General features: G+C 45.0%; 1 protein-coding gene across 11 annotated transcripts in view; it reads left to right on the plus strand.

Annotated features, from left to right (window-relative positions):
- Mast4 (microtubule associated serine/threonine kinase family member 4) overlaps positions 1 to 18,644 on the plus strand; it is a 593,693-nt gene that overhangs the window by 557,899 nt on the left and 17,150 nt on the right. For 8 of the 11 annotated variants that reach the window (XM_085830879.1, XM_029468311.2, XM_085830873.1 and 5 more), the window contains 7 exons: positions 6,219 to 6,341; positions 6,555 to 6,667; positions 8,466 to 8,593; positions 8,879 to 9,114; positions 13,359 to 13,559; positions 16,009 to 16,238; positions 16,973 to 17,095. In XM_085830879.1, the coding sequence (XP_085687005.1) occupies positions 6,219 to 6,341; positions 6,555 to 6,667; positions 8,466 to 8,593; positions 8,879 to 9,114; positions 13,359 to 13,559; positions 16,009 to 16,238; positions 16,973 to 17,095 (1,154 nt within the window). The remainder of the gene's footprint in view (positions 1 to 6,218; positions 6,342 to 6,554; positions 6,668 to 8,465; positions 8,594 to 8,878; positions 9,115 to 13,358; positions 13,560 to 16,008; positions 16,239 to 16,972; positions 17,096 to 18,644) is intronic. The other 3 variants (XM_085830875.1, XM_085830876.1, XM_021180020.3) reach the window with 1 other exon arrangement.

Below are 18,644 nucleotides of genomic sequence, written 5' to 3' on the forward strand. Positions count from 1 at the left end.
TTTTGCCAATATACAAGAAATAATGTCCTCTGGAGCAATCTGAAGCTTCTGCTAATGTTTTCTGTGCAGGCAACATCTGTTAGTAGATGTAGGACATAGCTACAGTACATTATAGCATTATTATTTGGTTGGGGTGTGTGTGTGTGTGTGTGTGTGTGTGTGAGATTTAGAACTGCACATACACAAGGATGGGGGGTGTTTGTTTTTGTGTTTTGCAAAGGCAAAAACTCTTAATTTAGTTCAATAAATGCATCTCCAGGGTATGTGCCAATCTTCTGTTTTGAAAAACATGCATGGTAAATAATTGGAAATGGAAAATCAGATATGAGGAGCTCTTTTTGGTCCTGTTTTTAATATACACTCCACGAAGATTTAACCCAGCAGGCTTCTATCCACAGCCTTTGAAATAGGTTATCAGCACTCCAACTGATTACTAGAAATGAGGGCCTGAGGCTGAGCCAAACTCTTCTATCATGGCGATCAGCACCGTGGCCCAAGAAATGGAATTAAACCGTTGCCTTTGAAGATAAACGAGATACTCTGTTTGTTTCCTGTTGATGGTTTCCCCCTCTAGTTTTACAGCCAGCAGGCATGTGCTTTCTTTCCTCTTCTATATTGTGGATAGACACACTTTAGACATCTCTTGGGATAGCATCCAGTCTGCCCAGGGGAATTTGTTTTAGCAAGACAAAAAGGTTAAATGTAAATGTACATACTCTAGGTGGCAATTAGTAGTTTTCTTGGTGAAAATTCTTGGCTTGCTGTGGCCATTTAATCTGAAGTCCTATTCCATTATAATAGAAACATCAGTAAAGGGGGGGGTGCAACCATTTCTCCTGCATTTTCCCCATGACAGTTATTTGTTACAGGGATCTGTCCTTGTTTACCCGTGGGTTGCTATAGGCCAGACCCAGTGGCACAAGCCTATAATCGCATCTCTTGAGATATAGTGATGGCAAAAGGATCCAGAGATCAAGATCATCCTTAGCTACATAGTGCATCCAGGTCCAACCTGGGTTATACGAGATCCTGTTGCATAAAGGAAAAAAAGACTACTACATTACACTGGAGCTTATGATAATACATAAACAGGGGGACAGAAAAAATATGGTCTGGGGGCTAAATCTGTCCAGTTCCCTGTTTTTATAAATAAAGTTTTTCAAAGCAGAAACACAGCAGTGTCTTTACGTGAGACGTGTCATCTGTGTCTGCTTTCATGCTATAACAACAGAGTTGGGTAGTCATGGCAAACTGTATAGCCCCCACAGGGGCTAAATATGGACCACTTAGCCCTTTATACAGAAATTATGCCAACTCCATGTTACGAAATCCAGGAAGGCTTAAGCCTGGATTGACCTAGGAAGTAACTGCTGAACTGAGCCACGGCCTCCCGCTGGAGCTCCACATTCCCTACTGCCCTTGGTAGTGAATGAGTTTGCCTTTGTCTTGGAAAGCCTCTGAAATCTAGATAAAGAGTCACATGGCCAGAGTCTAAAACTTGCTTGTGTGGCCCAGAATAGGCTTCCTTTAAGTCATCCTACCTCAAAGTATTGTTGTGAGACATAAGGAGGCCACCTGAAGCAAGTCTTACCACCAGGTTTGCTGCTTCCAGTATTGTATTCAACCTTCAGCTTGAACCTGGCATCTTCCTTTTGGTAAGGACCATGGCATGGTGGTGGTGCCGCTCCCTTGGAGTCTACTGGACTCCTTGAAATGAGTATATTTCTTCCCACCCTATCTGCTTTTCCACTTGTCAGAACTGTCAAACAAACTTGTTATTTCTCTTCTTTTGTGACCTGCAGTCAGATAGATCTGCGTTGTGGTTCAAGAGATAAGAGTGACTGCCAAAGAAGTGGTGTCAAGGCTGTGCAGGGGGCAGCTTCTTGAGGAAAGATTTTTGACTGGGTTATGCCAAAAATGAGAAACAGCTGATTTCAAGATTGCCCTGGGATAGTACAAATATCTATTTAGATTCCCTGTTCAACTGACCCAGAAGAAGGACTTCCCCGATCAGACAGAAAAAAATGCATTTGAATGGACACACCCCCTACAATGCAAGCTCAAAAGTCCCCTGTTTTGCTGTCCCCCTGGGGTCCAGTTTGGAGTTTTTCCACTTGATACTCTGCCCTCCCCCTTCTCTAAGAATGCTAGGATCTTTGATTAGGCTTGACTTAACGAGACCGGGTAGATACTCTAGGCAGCAGGTCCCTATGTGTATATCATCAGCGGCAAATGACTTCTCTACACATTTTCTCGTTGACTGCTGCTGTCAGTCTCTGACAGTTGTAACAGCAAATTCCCTAGGAGAAACCCAAAAGAGACATTTAAAGGTCTCACTCAAGCTCTTCCAACAGCCGAGAAGTGATTGCCAAACCGGCAGGGCCAATGTGATGGGTCCCAGTAGGGCCTCCAGAATGACATTGTGGATCCTGCCGGCCCGCCATGCCGCTTTCAGTGACAGCATCTTGTGTTCAACGCATATTTAGCGGGCAAAATAATGCACCGTGAAAATGTGTGAATGCACATTTGCCTGAGAGACTGGAGAGGCTGAGAAAGGGGGGAAAAAAGGCCGTAAAGAGCATAATGAATGTTTAAGAAACTTCCAGGAAAGGAGAGGAACTCAAGGGGGGTACATTAGTGCCAAACCCGAGCTTGCAGTGTAAGACCTTGTACTGTACTTGTGTGTGTGTGGTGTGTGTGTGTGTGTGTGTGTGTGTACTCTTGAACTTGGAGAGTCGAGTGGCTAGCTTGGCCTGCTGACCTTCGTTTGGGCTGTTCAGATTTGTCTGCTGACTCTATCAACTGTGAGCTCTTAGGGCTCTCTGTCATCATGCTCAGTTTCCCAGTATATAAAAATGGGCACATCGGGCATCTCGGGATTATTGTGGGGACTAAAAGTACTAATGCTCATAGGCAGATCTGGTACATGGAACCAGCCACACACCAGGGCATCAAGGCAAGTTCTCCCCTGTCATTCAGCTCCTTCTAGCAATGGGAGCTCTCTGTGCATGCACAACCCGCACATAGTTCACAATACACTTTTACCAGAAGTTTGGCCCACAGACGGTCTTCCCCATTTATTCTTTTTTAATCGTTCCTCCCTTATCTCTCCATGAGTACATGAGAAGCAGAGCCTACTGATAACTTCTTCCGAGGAAGGCACGAAAAGTACATTAAGGAATGCAAGCTACGTCTTCCGTGGCTATGTCACTGGGGGAGAGTCACTTGGCCATTATCCACAGAAAGAAGGCAAGAGTTCTCATCAGCTTGAAGTCTGTAGATGCTCCCATGGATGAGAACAGCGTTGTCTGGAAGTGCCATGCGAGTCACTGACCTTAGGAAAATTGTTTCACTGGGTATAAACAGCCAGAGTGGCATAGCGGTGTCATTGACAGGGTCCCACAAGCAGCAGCGGCATTATTAGTTGCTGTGGTAATACAGCCATGGCTGGGCTAAGCATCCACCATGGGCCACTCATCAGGGCTTGGTGCTAGATCTCGGTGCTACCAACTATGGTGAGGGGATGGAACGGGGAAGTGTGCATTCCCTTTTGGCCTTTGTATTTTGCTCCTCCAAATAAAAGAATTGCTAGAAGAAAATGACCCTGATAGGACTTTAAGAAGACATTTATTGGGACCTAGGAGAGAAGCAAGGTGCACAGTGAGCTGGAATAGGATGTGGGGGAGGGGTGCCATAGAATAGACTTGCCAACTGGCTTAGGTACCCAGCCTGGGCAGCAGTGCATCCCTCTCAGATTTGTGCTGGAGAAACATGAACCAAAGGGAAAGGAAAGCATGGCATCCCCTGTGTAGAGGTGAGGCCATGGCACTGCCACTGGGCCTGCAGTTTTCAAAGACAGACCTATGTGCAGCCTTCTTAGTCTTCTTGTCTGGAGGATCCTAGGCCAGCCAGCTCTGTTGCTTCTCTTTAGTCTCCCCATTTAAAACTGCAGTTGGTAATGCCAACCCTTGCTAGGGGTATCTTCAGTTATTTAGATGAAGCACTGTACCTAAGCATCAGATGCAGCACTGTCAGGGTGAGAAGTCACCTAAGGAGTTCCTACGGGTTCCCGGCGCTCAGGTGGAGAGGGCCTCCACATTTGCAGGGCAGCAGACGGGTTCAGGAGAGGATAACCTAAAGCGACACTGGGGTTTACTGAGGGAAAGGCTGTGCCCTCTCAAAGGCAGTACCAGGGTGCAACCTTGGAGAAAGAGTCGCGTGTCCTAACAATAGCTGTGTGCTTTTGTGGCTCTTGCAAGTTACATGCTCAAAGGCTGTAATTTATAACCAGATTCAAAGATTAAGTAAAGCTTTAAAACCATAAGCTGGATTGCTTATTTTTCTATAAGAATCACCTTGTATAGATAAAATTAGCAGGGGCTTATTGGGTGCATTCTTCAGGTTTATGGATGAGAGAGAGGTACAGTAGGTTCAAATCATAGGGCGCAAGTGTTTAAGGCATGCATTTTGGCCTTACTCATGATTCTTTAGCTGCTATGATACTTCTCTTCTCTTCTCTTCTCTTCTCTTCTCTTCTCTTCTCTTCTCTTCTCTTCTCTTTGTGGACTTTATCTAGCAAAGGAAGTCTTTTTCTTTGCGGACAGTCTTTAACAGAAGTTTGGATTTTGCCAGTAGAATGGAAATTTTAACCCTCAGCCAGTAAGAAACATAAACCAGAAAGCAAGGGTTGAGGACTCTTCTTTTCTGCTCCCTTTCTTTCCCATGCATATTCTGTGTCTGTCTATCTGTCTACCTCAACACACAGCACAGAACTGGCCCACAGATCATAGCCGAGAAGCCACTGGTACTATAGTTGCTCAGTTTGGAGTCATTTGCACATAATCTTGGTAAAAATTCTCCTCCTTGCTAGGGCGGTGCATGCCTTTAACCCCAGCACTTGAGAGGCAGAGCCAGGTAGATCTATGAGTTCTAGGCCAGCCTGGTCTGCAGAGAGGGTTCCAGGACAGCCAGTGCTGTGCAGAGAAATTCTGCCTTGAAAAAAACCAAAAAACAAAAAAAAAGAAAGAAAAGAAAAAAATAGATAATAAAAACGATTCTCATGCTTGCACTTTGTACCAACCAGTCAGTTGTCTGCTCTTGGGGTGATTTACCCACTTTTCTCTGTCCGCTCCATTCTCATGTTTTCAGAATAACTGGAACATGCCTTGTGCTAGAGTCATCCCATGGGCACAGCTAGCGCCCCTCCCCCAGCCAAAGTCCGCAGCCCACCTTCCATCCCCATCCCCTTCCCTCTCCCATCCTGTCCCTTGAGCACTCACAGAAGACAGGTTGGGAGGTGTGGATGACAGTCACAGAGAGAAGCAGCTACATCACCCCACCCCACCCCAAAGAAAGCTTGACCAACAGACAGATTAGACCTCTGTGATGGTCTTCTGAGAAATCTTTCTCCCTGATGCTTTTTCAGTCCCTGGTCTTTGGTGTGCTGGCTATGATAGGGAGGGGCCTGCTCTTACCAAGTCACTTCCCTCTCTCTCAATGGATGTTGTGAATACATTTTCAGTGAGCCGTGCCCTTCAAACTTAACTGTTTAAAGTCATTAAATAAATTTAAAAACTTCTCACCAAACTGTACTACCACAATTATCTGGCAAACAGAAGCCTCAGCTTTAGCCCCTGTGACTGATTTATGTTAGACGAATTATAAATCTGTCTAACCAATTTGCCGTTTCCTTACTTAAGGATCTAAAGCACTGAATCTAATTCTTCTCTGTGTTAATGAGCAATCTGATAAAACTGAATGGTAACCATTATATAATATTTAGGAAAAATCCATCATTATTAACCTTCCCTCCAGAAGAAATCTTGCTGTAAGCACGTTTTGCACCTTGTTAGGATCTTCAGGGTTTGTAATGAGCAAGTCTGCTTTTGGGCCAACATGCGTCCATGTCCCCAGGTTCAGTATAATGTGATTTTAAGTGGCCCTGTCATTAACCTTTGAAAAATGGAAGAAGTCGTAGAAAAATTAACTGAGAAAATCTGTGCTATAGCAACCGCTGTTAGCAAAATCAGATTTCCTGCTGATAAAGTCTAGGATTTTTTTTTTCAAGTTTTGGTTGTAGAAGGTGGGGGCGGGGGGTAGTGTGAACTCCACCACTTCTTCATTTCTCTGCTAACAAATATCGTGAACTGTTTGTAAGCGTGGTGCTTACTGTACAGAGGGTGGTTCAGCCTCTCAGCCTCGCTCCTCTCCCCGTCCAGGTGGAGCCTATGAAGTGAAGCAGCATCGTTTCTTCCGCTCCTTAGACTGGAACAGTTTGCTGAGACAGAAGGCGGAATTTATTCCCCAACTGGAATCGGAGGATGACACAAGTTATTTTGATAGTACGTGCATTATCTGACATCCTTTGGCCTTTCCTAGATTTAAAAAAAAAACAAAAACATAGTTCATCTCCAACTTCACACTTTCCAACTTCATACCTACAAATTCTAGAAAGCTCCCTGTTGTTCTGCTCCAGGGCCTCATAGTGTAGTGGTCACTGTTAAATACAGAAACTCTCTGAGTAACAAAGACTGTTCCCAAACCTTCCTCCGCAGCTCGGTCAGAGAAGTATCATCACATGGAGACGGAGGAGGAAGACGATACAAATGATGAGGACTTCACCGTGGAGATAAGGCAGTTTTCTTCCTGTTCACATAGGTTTTCAAAAGTAAGTGAGACAGGGCATCAGCATGCAGAACCTTGGTATCTACCTCAGTTGGACTAGACTGTAAAAGCACCTGTGCTTTGTGGGGTGTCAGTTTTCCAGCACTCAAAACTCCCAGTTAGTTGGGGGAAATGGTCTCATATATATACTTAATAAGCAGCCGTTTCCACCCTAAAGACATGGTTCCAACTTTGGGAGTTCATTGTTGCTTTGAGGCAAAGATGCCAACGCTTTGTTGTCTTTCATGAGAGTTGTCCTGTGGTGAACTTGCCTACCTGCCCCCTAAGGTCTAGCTGAGAGCTAGGCTGTGGAGGCTTTTGTCAATGAGGAAGAGCATAGGCGTCACTGTGTGCAGAGATCCCCCTTATTGTGACACAGTATAACACAGGAATGATACTCAGTTCTTTGCATGAGCCAGGGTTCTTGGGGGACACTTGACTTTGAGATAAGCAAATATTTTGATCGGTAATGGAGATTATAACTTATATCAAAAAGGGGAAGTGGGAAGACCACGATAGAAGTTTAGAAATGGTAGAAGAAAATAAGATTGATTGAGAGAGATCCCTTTTTATAAACTCAGGTAAGATTTTAAAACAGACAAACAACCTGATTTTTTGGTAGGTTAGGAACCCAGGGATAATGGAAATAAACCCAGAGGGCACCCTACCTCCTTTCTGCTAGTCTCAGTTGCTACATCTTTGTGGTTGCCATGGCATTTTGCATGATTCTTCCTTAGGAATTCTATAACAATTGGTGGTTTTAAAGCACTCTGTACGTTTTCCTGAATGATTACCCAAAATGCATCTGCAGATCAGCCAGTGTTGCCCCTGTCTGTTTATAGGGCCAACATGGGGGCAGGGATTTCCCTGGAGACTTACAGCAAGTGTGTCCTGAAGCAAGTTTAACTGACATTGGATGGGTCCTCAGCACATAACCCATCCTCTGCTCTCTCAGAACCCCTCCTACACAGTTTGCTTCTTTACTTTGGAAAGCGTTTAATTTTCCCCAGCCTCCTGTTCTTTAGCCTCATCTTCTTCTAACTCTAGAGAGACTGTGGCGATTCAGAAGTGGGCTAAAAAGAGGCCTCTTTGCCTAAGCTATAGTCTCCTGCAACTGCAACGGCAGCTGCCTGATTTGTAAGCCAAAGGTATCTGGTTAGCACCCTCTTTCCCAGAACCCGCCCTACTCTGAAGTTCTGAAACACGCCATCCCTTCCTCTACCCACATGCAACCTCAACTCCTGATTGGCGGCCATTAAACACCTTTTCTTTTCTGTATCATTTTCTCTATCTGGTTACTTTTTGAGCCCCAAGCCAGTCTGAGATGTACATTGCTCCGAAACCATGAAACCTGAGTGCATCTACGATTCTTCTTTGTAGATACAGAGTCCTTGAGATTTGGTGAAAGGAGAGGGTCAGTCCAGCCCCCCACTGGAAAAGAATGTGTCTCCATACCTTAACCCTTCTCTCTTGTGGCATGCACACAACATTGTTAGCATTTTCCACAACATGGCCCTAGTTTCCAATTTTTTGTTCGGTTTGTTTTTTAGAGACAGGGTTTCTCTGTGTAGCTCTGGCTGTCCTGGAACTCACTCTGTAGACCAAGCTGGTCTAGAACTCAGAGATCTGCTACCCTCTGCCTCCCAAGTTCTGAGATGTAAGGTGTGCACCACCATGTGTGGGTCTGCCAGTTCCTGATTTTACTTCAATATTTGGGGTTTTGGGGTTTTAATTTTTTCCCTAAGACTTCTGACAAGCTCTTTTTAGATGTAGTTCATAAACAATGGTTATTCGCCCCACAGGTTTTCAGCAGTATAGATCGAATAACTCAAAATTCGGGAGAAGACAAAGATGACTCTGAGGACAAGACCAAAAGCACAACTTTGCCATCCACAGAGACACTCAGCTGGAGTTCTGAATACTCTGAAATGTACGTGAGAAGCTCCCCAGGGCCCTCCTAAACAGTGTGTGCTGGGGCAGTGCGTCTGAGACCCACGTCCAGAGTTCCCACTCCAGTAGATCTCAGATTGCCCCAACAGCATAGATTTCCTTCCACGTCCCCTGCTTGTGCTGACACTGGGTACCATATCATAAGAACCATCGCTCCAGACATTCATTGGTTAGGATTATCCAGCTTCCCTTTTAACCTGGTTTCCTCAACCCTTAATGGTTTCCTGGAGGTGGAGGTGTGACTTGCTCTTGTTTTTTAATTAAGGCAACAGTTATCGACCTCCAACTCTTCAGATACTGAAAGCAACAGGTGCAAACTCAGCTCTGGCTTGCTCCCCAAGCTGGCTATTTCAACAGACGGGGAACAAGATGAGGCTGTCCCTTGCTCTGGAGACCTCAGAGAGGAGCCAGAGAAACCTGTTCTTGCTCCTGAGGAGTGTACTCAGGAGGAGCCCGAGGTCACCACCCCAGCCAGCACCATCAGCAGTTCCACACTGTCAGGTAAGTGTGGCTATACTTGTTCTGCTCGGGAACCATACTGTCAAGTGGCTCTACAGACTCCAAGAGTCCCAGGCTTTACCCGACAGCTGTTGCTAGACTTCTTCTGTAGTTCCACTTCTTTAGGGAAAAACTCCTAAGAACTCGGGTGAGCTGTCTCAGCTACATCCTCAGTGCTGAGCCTTACAGCAGACTGGCCTGGCTTCAGTTGGACCTTGGGGGCCCTTCACACTGCCCGCTTCAGTAGCGTTCTCTGGTGTCAGACAGAACCTGCCAAAGGAGAATGTCCTTGGCTGCTGTTGCAAAGAGACAGCTTGTAGAATTGCATCCAGCTTAGAATGAAGGACAATGCCACATGGACCAACGATCGTATTTACCCTTGAAAAGGGCTCTAGTCATCTACATGATGAGCTGTGGGCTCTCCCTCCAGCCCTGAGCTGCATGGTAGCATCGCTGAAGGGGTTAGCTCCTGTTATCAGGTCATGTTATACCAGACACACCTTGTTGTACGGTCCCTTGCCACTAACCTCTACCAGAGTCCTTATAAGGTGAGGTTCACAGGACATGTGTGAGGAGAGCCAGAGTCCCACCATGCCTGCCCTGGTGTCTAACTGCATCTAAAGTGATGCCTCGGCACAGAGTTGACACTTCCCAGGTTATGTCGAGCAGAGACAGACGTGTTGCTGACGCTTCTTTCTCTGCTTGCTGGGGTGAGGCCCAGTGTCTGGGCTTCTCTTTGATGGCACTTCTATGCCTTTATGTGACATAAACTTCCTGTCAACAGGGGCATTGTCTTCAGACACATTTAAAGTCCTTAAATTCCCAGCCACCCATTCCTGGCCCTTCACAGTGGAGGTGTTTTACCTAGACATCCAGATGTCAGCCTTCTTGCTTAAGAACACGCCATGCAGCTGCATTCGCAGCATCACTTGGTTTATAAAGGTTGTGCACCAGCATATCCTTCTGCAAAGCAGTGCCGGTTTATCTTTTTTTTTTTAAGCAAAACGTGGCTCTGACGTTATAGTTATTGTAATGAGTGTTTTCATTCTGCCATGTTTAATATGCTATCCTAATAAGCATAAATGATTCTAAGAGTTTCCATCAATATTTTTTAAACTGAATGTTCACAGTGAAAGATTCGTTGTTTTCTTTTTAAACTGTATTTTTAAAAATCTTTCAGGCTGGATTTCAGCCTCCCTAAAATGTGTGGCTCTGCAGAGCATCACACACGTTTGTAGTTGACGTGGGAAAAATAACACTGGCTTTTCTCTTTCTCTCCTTATACCTCAGTTCTGTTTCTATGCTGGGTAACCCAACTTTTTCTAGCTAGGAAGCCAAGATAATAGTATTGTGAAAATAGTACACAGACATCATATCACCCTCGGCTTCCTGGCCATGCTTCTCTTACTCTTCATAGCAAAAGTAAGGGACTCCGTATTTTATATTCCTGGTTGTAGGGGTCTCTGTCCAGCTCTCAGTGGCCTTACCCTGAATATAGAGTATATTCCAACTCTATATCAAAGTTCTTGTTTACCATATCTCAGTGTCCTACTCAGAAAGGTAGGAGGTGGAGGGAGGGAGGGAGGGAGGGAGGGGGAGCAACGTCTAAGTGCTTGATTGATTGCTTTCATAATTAAAACTACCTGCCGAGGTCCTGCCCTGCATTTTGATTAATAGAGTCAACCCAGCTCTTCTCAATCTGTCTCCCCCGCACACATCCTAAAAAATAATCAAAGACCTTGGGGGCTGCCCAGGACAGAGGGATGAGTTGATTTGCTTACAGCCAAGGGTAATTAAGGGACTGGAAAAGCACGGCTGTAGTAAAATTAAATTTGTTGAGGTTTATATCGCTCCACGATCAAAAGGAAGGAACCCTTGACATTTAAAGAACATTAAGGTGACATTACGTGCCATTGGCAGAAAAAGGCCCTTTTGCGCATGCGTGCGCGGTGCTGTAAGATGAGGTAGTAGAGGAAGGGAGCAGGAAGCATGAGAGAAGAAAATCAATATTGTGCCTCCATCCTGACATTTGGGGAAGCACACATTGGTGTCTGTTTCGCTTTTCTCCTTGACTACCCTGTACTTGGATCCCCAAGAAGTAAAAGTTGTGAAATCAAAGCTGGGACGCTCAAACGCTCCCAACAAATTATTCACTGTGAAGAGACTCTGCTTTTTGTTTGCCCTTTTCCCTTCTCTCTGCTCCCATCTGACCCCGCCCAGGAGGGAAGTGAATCACCTGAAGCCAAAACTCAGTGTAGAGAGAAGTTCCTGGCTGGGGAAACAGCCTTGATCCTGTCCTTCACTTACTGCTTTGAGCGAACAGAAGGAGAGGCAGTAGTAGATGAGAATGGGGTTTTCCCAAGGAGTGAAAGATTGTTGATATCTGCCTTAAGATTTCCTTACCGGTTGGCCCAGTGAGTGTAGCAGTAATTAATTAATTAATTAATTAATTAATTAAAGTGACAGCGGGGTCACTACCCACCACAATGGTTTATGTTCCCGAATGAAAGACCTATACTCAGCCTTATAAATTTAATATGCCTTAAATAGCACAATAGCTGGGCCACTACCTAACCTCCAAACAATTAATCCACCTCCTGCCAATAATCCCAAGTTATTACTTACTATACTCTTATGTTTATCTTGGCTGTTCTAGACCCAGTTGGACGGACAGCCCTCTAGGCCACGCTCTCCTGCACCTTCACATGGTGGCTATGCCTCTCTGTCCTCCACTCTCCTCAGGCATGGTGGCTCTCCTCTCCTCCATACTCTTTATCTCCTTCTTTTTTCCCCTGCTCCCAGTCCCAAGCCCAGGAAATCCTAAAATCTTGTCTCTGTCCACCCTGCCCAGTATTGGCTGTTGGCACATTTATTTACTAATCAGAGCCAACAGGGGATAGGTTCCCAGAAGCTACATGAAAAACAGTTTTGGGGGGAACATAATTAGCATCCGTAATACAAGCAGCTACAAGTGGGTGGTGTTGTGGAAGCCCAAGAATCTTTCCTGTTTAAACAGGGCAGAACTCAGTATCCACACCTACTCCCTTAGACAGACCCAACGGGTATGCCCCTTCACAAACTAGGGCCAGACAAGCTCGGTGTAGACTAGCGGCGTGTATGTCAAAATACATTCATTTAGGTCAACTCTTGTCGAGGCAGAGAATGTTGTATGGTCAGCATTTTAAGACGATCTGGCTAGTCATTTGGAATATAGATCTATGATAATAACGAGTGAGTTTCATGAGCAGGATATTAGAATATAAAATTAGAGAATCTTATGTTTTATCTCGAAGCATAGAATCAGAGATCATCAGGAGATCTAGACAGAAAAGAAGAGAGGTGTTTATTGGTGATTTTAAAACCAGAAGACATTTAGCTTGGTGACAAAGAGCAATTAGGAACGTGAGTCACTGCTCAGTTCGTTTCTGAGGGACTCAACATAATTCTTTTCCTGAGAATTCTCTCACTCTCCACCTCCATGGTTCTCCATGCCACCACCCTCCTTCATGTTTCTGTTTTCAGGGAACAGTCCTAATGTTTTAACATAAGAATAACTCCACTGTACGTTAGGAGTTAATAAACTGACAAAGAAAGGTATGTCTTAGAGAGGGTGGAGGAGGATGTCATGGAGGACCGCACATGACATAGTCTAGACTGGAAACCCGGAAGATGGACTTGGCTACTAAGCAATGTCGTGTGTCTTTTCCTTTAAAACTTACAAAGAGTGGGAACAGGCATAGAAGGAATCAGAGACATTTTGATTCTTTCTGTGTATTATATTCCTGGCCCATGGTATCTTAGGAACTTGGGAGGAAGTGACACAGACATGGCCTACAGAGTGATTAAATGGTGTCCCCATGTCACATTGATCAGCAGCATTCGTGATCATCACTAATATCAATATATGACAGGGAGGCTGTTGGGTTTATAAGATGGACTCCTTGAAGGCCCAGGGGAGGAGACTCTCAGGGGGTTCTGAAATATAGATGATAGGAAGTTAGTCTCCTGGTTGAATGGAATCCGTAGGAACTTACCTGACTCTGCACAGGAGAATGAAGCCTACACAGATAGCTCCTCCATCTTTTCCTCCTCCACAGGACCTCTCTCAAGCCAGTTGTCTCTCACATTCAGCCTGACACGTGGGACCATCTGCCAAGTTGGTCCGCCTTTTTTCTCTGTCTTCCCGGCCGCCACCTCTCCTCTCCTAACTTTTCCCCGAATGTGTTTGTTCCTTCTTCTTTGTACAGTTGGCAGTTTTTCAGAGCACTTGGATCAGATAAATGGGCGAAGCGAGTGTGTGGACAGTACAGATAATTCCTCAAAGCCATCCAGTGAACCTACTTCTCACGTGGCTCGACAGCGCTTAGAAAGCACAGAGAAAAAGAAAATTTCTGGGAAAGTCACAAAGTCCCTCTCGGCCAGTGCTCTGTCCCTCATGATCCCAGGAGGTAGAGAGACATCGACTCGCATGCAGACTTGCATGCAGACTCGCATGCCACTGTGTGATTCATGCTTGTGTTTCCCTCCCTCTTCCCCCAATCTGGAATGCTGATTGAAATGCAGAACTGCATGAAGTGGGATCCCAGGACAGCTCTCCAGAGCTGCTGCCTACACACCTGTGAATGTTCCCTCCAGGGCCTTTGGGGCAGCCAGAGAGTGTGTGCATCTCCAGCTCAGCTCAGTCTGTACCTGGGGAGGAGGCCAGAGAGGTTTCTTTCCCGTAATGATGGCTTTCATTTGTTTTCTTAAAGCCTTTTCTCCCCACGAGCTAAATAATGCATCTCCCTTCCTGGGATGATTCTTCTGTAGACCTCGTACTGTTTGTGTACTTTACAGAGCTGTTTACAGCCCATGTGTTGGGAAGCCAGGGATGCTTTGCTTCATCTAATTAATGAGAAAACAGACACAGAATGTAAGCTTTCCATTTCTGGAGATGGCAAAGACTTTCTTCACAGGAGACAGTGAAATAAGATATTTTCCCAATCATGTGGCCTGAGCGTCACTTTCTTTGCTAATCTCTGTTCTGTTTTTGGAAAAATCAGACCTAATTACGGTTTTGTTGGATTACTGTGTTTTCCCACAACTTAGTTTGCATCTCCTGATCAGGAAGTCTGTAGTCATTTCCCTGGCAGAGATGAAATATACACACTGCTTGCTGGTCATAATATCATTCGGAGAGGAGTCAGGTTGGGGAACCTGGAAATTGAATTCTTTTATAGATGACATATATTGGGAAGAATTCAAGCTATATAACATCAAAGACATTAATTTTTTACATTTGTTATTTGTGCAAAAAAAAAAACTGATAAGGCATTATGTAAATTCCTTGGCTAGGAAACATCCCATTGAGCCCCATAAAGCATACACCTCCTGACTGTTGTCTGTATGGTCATCCACACTTCAAAAGTGCCTCCAGCACCCCTGTACATCAGGGAAGGGCAGTTCAGTGTGATCTGGTCCATCTGTAAGAGCAAGCAAAGTAGCCTGCACTGTGGAAGTCCCACCATTTGTAGAAGAAGGCCCACCGTGCGGTTAAGAAGGGGGACCTATCCTATCCTTCCCACAGTTTGAATCTTAAGTGTCTGTCCTGTCCTCCACTCACATGTCATGAAGGTCCCCCATTCACCAGTGACCTCCTTTTTACCTGGCCTTTGGATCAGACAGAAAAGCATCAGAAAAGCATCAATGAGGCACATGGAGTCAGAGTAGAAGAACACTCACAGTTACACCCAGCTTTCCTCTTGTCTGGGCAACAGAAGACTTAGAACACATGTAGTATGGATGTTTTCACCTTACAGTGACCATACTGGGTCTTGCCATATCCTTGTGAGTCTCCAGTATTACTGGGCACCTCATTACCTTGTTCCTCTGAACACACACACACACACACACACACACACACGTTTCATAGTAGTTAAGATCCACATACAATCACATAAAGTGAGCTTGCATCTTAATTTGGTTCTGGCTGCTAGAACACTCAGGTAAGTTAGAAACAGTAGACCTGTTGTTTGTGGCTGAGATGCCCATAGTCAAGGCCTCAGCAGATACAATGTCTTGTTTCACATAGACAACGTATCTTAAAGGTTCTGCAGCCTCTTCCAGAAACACAGTAACCCCATCACCAGAGGCAGAACCCTCATGGTCTAGTTAGTTTCCAAATACCCTGCTGAATATTGTTACCTTGGTGGTTAGGTTTCAGCTTCTGAGCCCTGGGGAATAGAAATGTTTGCTTCTGCAGCAGAGTAGAGAATGGTATTTGGGGATGTGAGCCGATTTGCTCTTAACACATGCATCTGATCTTCCTTACCCTTGACGAAACATCCTTCTGTGAAGAGGAGCAGCTGTAACCATAGTTACTCTTGTATGGTTAAGTTTCTCAGTTGAAATATGTTAGTATGTACTAGCTCAGTAATGTTACAAAAAGCAGCCGGTCCTTGGCCATTTTTTTCCTGGCCATTGTGTGTTTGGAGAGTCATGTTAAATTGTTTAGTATACTATTTGGAGAATAGGAAGTCTCATTATATACTTAGTCTGCTCTTATAAAGATACACTATAAACACATGCATCTATAAATTACTGATTTCACTAAAACAATTTAAAGACACCATAACCAGAAACATCTTTATGTAGCAAAGCTAAAAATTCTTAATTGTTGAGTATTGATTGAAATGTTAGTTAAACCAGAGACACTTTTGATATCCTCTCATTGGGCTTGAGTTTGGCATCCATACAGGTTACCAGTAAAAGCATTCTCTGCCATTAGTTCTCATTTTGCTGTTAGAAACAAAGGGACTTGTTTACGACCATTCTTTGTTTTCCTGGTTATGGTGGGAATCCCCGTGGGCGTAGTGGTTGTGGCCCAGATCCACTTTGATGCCAGCTTCTTTGTTGCAGATATGTTCGCTGTATCTCCATTGGGAAGTCCAATGTCCCCACACTCCCTGTCTTCAGACCCTTCTTCTTCACGGGATTCCTCTCCCAGCCGAGACTCTTCTGCAGCATCTGCCAGTCCGCATCAGCCCATCGTCATCCACAGCTCAGGCAAGAACTATGGGTTCACCATCCGTGCCATCCGTGTGTACGTGGGAGACAGTGACATCTACACAGTGCACCATATCGTCTGGGTAAGAACAGAGCGTCTTTCTTGTCTGCTCTCCTTTCTAAGCAGCCTGGGGTGTACACCTGCTGCCTGAAGCATAGTTGATACTGATGTGTTTTCTGCTTCTGTGGCACTCGGGACCCATTTTATGTCCCTTTTAATGTCCTTGTCTCTATTTCTGTGGTAGAGTTGGATATAACCCACACTAGGCATTTTACCCAGCTCTGCCCTATTTCCTGTAATGGCTTGCCCATTCTTATGGACCAGTCTGGTGAACATAAAGGCCACCCTCTTTGTATCCCTGTTTTTAGTTATGTGTATATCTAAGTACAATAGGCCAGAGGTGCTATGTAACCCAGAGCTGGAGTTAAGAGACAATGGTGAACCACCTAGCACGGGTTATGGGAACCGAGTTCAGATCCTGTGCGAGAGCAATGCTCTAATTGTGGAGCCAGATCTCCAGGCCTTGTCCTTCATCTCTCCAGCCCCTGTCCTTCATCTCTCCCAGCCCTGTCCTTTGTGTTTTTTTCCTTGCTGTTCAAAAATTACATTCTTGCTCACTTGAGATTTTTTTTAAGGAAACATGGAAATTCTCCTATTTTCGAACAATATCAGAAAAGGAGCCATGCCTTTTTGAGTCTGTGTTAGGAACTTAGGATCGTTCCCAAAGTGACTCCAAATATCCTAACAGAGGAAACCATCGGCGTCAGGGTGGTAATTCGTTGGTTTATGAATGTGTACTCTCCTCTTGGACTACAGAACGTAGAAGAAGGAAGTCCCGCATACCAAGCAGGACTAAAGGCCGGGGATCTGATCACACACATCAACGGAGAGCCGGTGCACGGCCTCGTCCACACGGAAGTTATCGAGCTCCTGCTGAAGGTACTGTCTTCCTATGTCCTGGCTGTGCAGAGGCAGCAGTAACCCCAGGGCGTAAGCACTGTGAGATCAGGTTCTCTGTGCCATGCCTGGCTCCACAGCCAGTCCCACCACTGAAAGGAAGGTAGCGGTCAGAAGTCTGACAGGAAGCAAAGCCATTCCGACCTCTCTGGTTTCCTGCTGTGAAAAGATATCCTTGAACCTACACTCTTACTGCCTACCTCTGCTTCTCACTACCCGTCCTACAGAATATGAGCTCTCCTTGTTCGTATGCCTCACGTAGTAGATTCTAGTTGGGAATCACCAGTTCTGAGGGTGAGCATCAGTAGATGTTACTCTAGTGGAGGAGGGGACAAAGCACTGCGCACCTTGAAGGCAGGTGGAAAGGGTCTAAGAGTTGCCACGCCTTTGAAAGAGGGATGTGTTAGATGTATTTACATGTGCTCTACATGATAAATGGAAGAAAGGTCCTAGCAGTTTTCAGGCTCCTCTCCCTCCCTCTCCTTCACATGCCTAAGTTAAATTTCCATGGGGATCTTTTCCTACTTAAAAAGAGCGTGGAATGGAGCCTGTGGCACCAGACCCCAGGGAGCAGGAATAAAGTGGAGAGCAGGGCACATCTATCCTCTCAGGCGAGCCTTTTCTGATTCTTGATTTACTTTGTGCTAACCCCAGAATATAAAGTCGAAGTTACCAAGATAGCTGAACTTGAATTTGATTTTACATTTTTCTCAGGAAAAAAAAAAAAAAACCCTGCTTTATCTGAGATGAGAATCACAGTCCATCCTTACTCCTCTCAGTAATTTTTGGACAACCTCTTATTTCATGACCAGCTAGAGAGATTTGAGCATCAACAACAACAACCAAGAAACTCATTAGGGAGACACAGGATAAATGTGTACAACTATAAGCCCCTATGCACAGATTAAATAACGTTTGAGACCTCATAAATATTGCTGACACAGGGACTAAGGGATGTTCTTTGCTCTCGGAGAGTACAGGCCATGTATATGAGAAAAACAACTTAATTATCCCAGGCTGCAGCAGGGAAGGAACACTGTGCTTCTAGAGAGAACATTCGAAGCAGGGAGAGGCCTGCCAGGGGACTGACAGTGACGTGGAACTTGAAAGAAAATAAGGAATTTGAAGGCACTGGCAGAAGCGTGGGTGTACAAGTCTTTCAATACAGATGCAGTTAAATGTCTGTCCCCATCCCTCCCCTGTCATTCTGCAGGCTTATCCAAGGAACAGTTTTCAAAGGGCTTAGGGTCTAAGGGTCTAAAACCAATAGTCTCTGCATCCTAAGGTCCAGGGTGAGCTAGTGGATAGAAAACGATTACTCTTCATTAACTCATGGTATTAAAAATTGGTCTTTGGTGTAGGGCTCGGCGATCTTATAGAGTTAAAATGAACCACAGTGTTCTCCTTTATATCCCAGTGTGACAACAGGAAGACAGATCACACAGCAACTTCAGATTTGAAATCTTAGTTCTACACAGAAATCCTTCCTTTTAAGTTCTGTCTAGCTAGGGAGGGGTAACACTCCTAGTTA

The sequence above is a fragment of the Mus caroli genome, unplaced genomic scaffold, assembly GCF_978045245.1.
Source record: "Mus caroli unplaced genomic scaffold, Mus_caroli_1 scaffold_15, whole genome shotgun sequence".
NCBI lineage: Eukaryota > Metazoa > Chordata > Mammalia > Rodentia > Muridae > Mus > Mus caroli.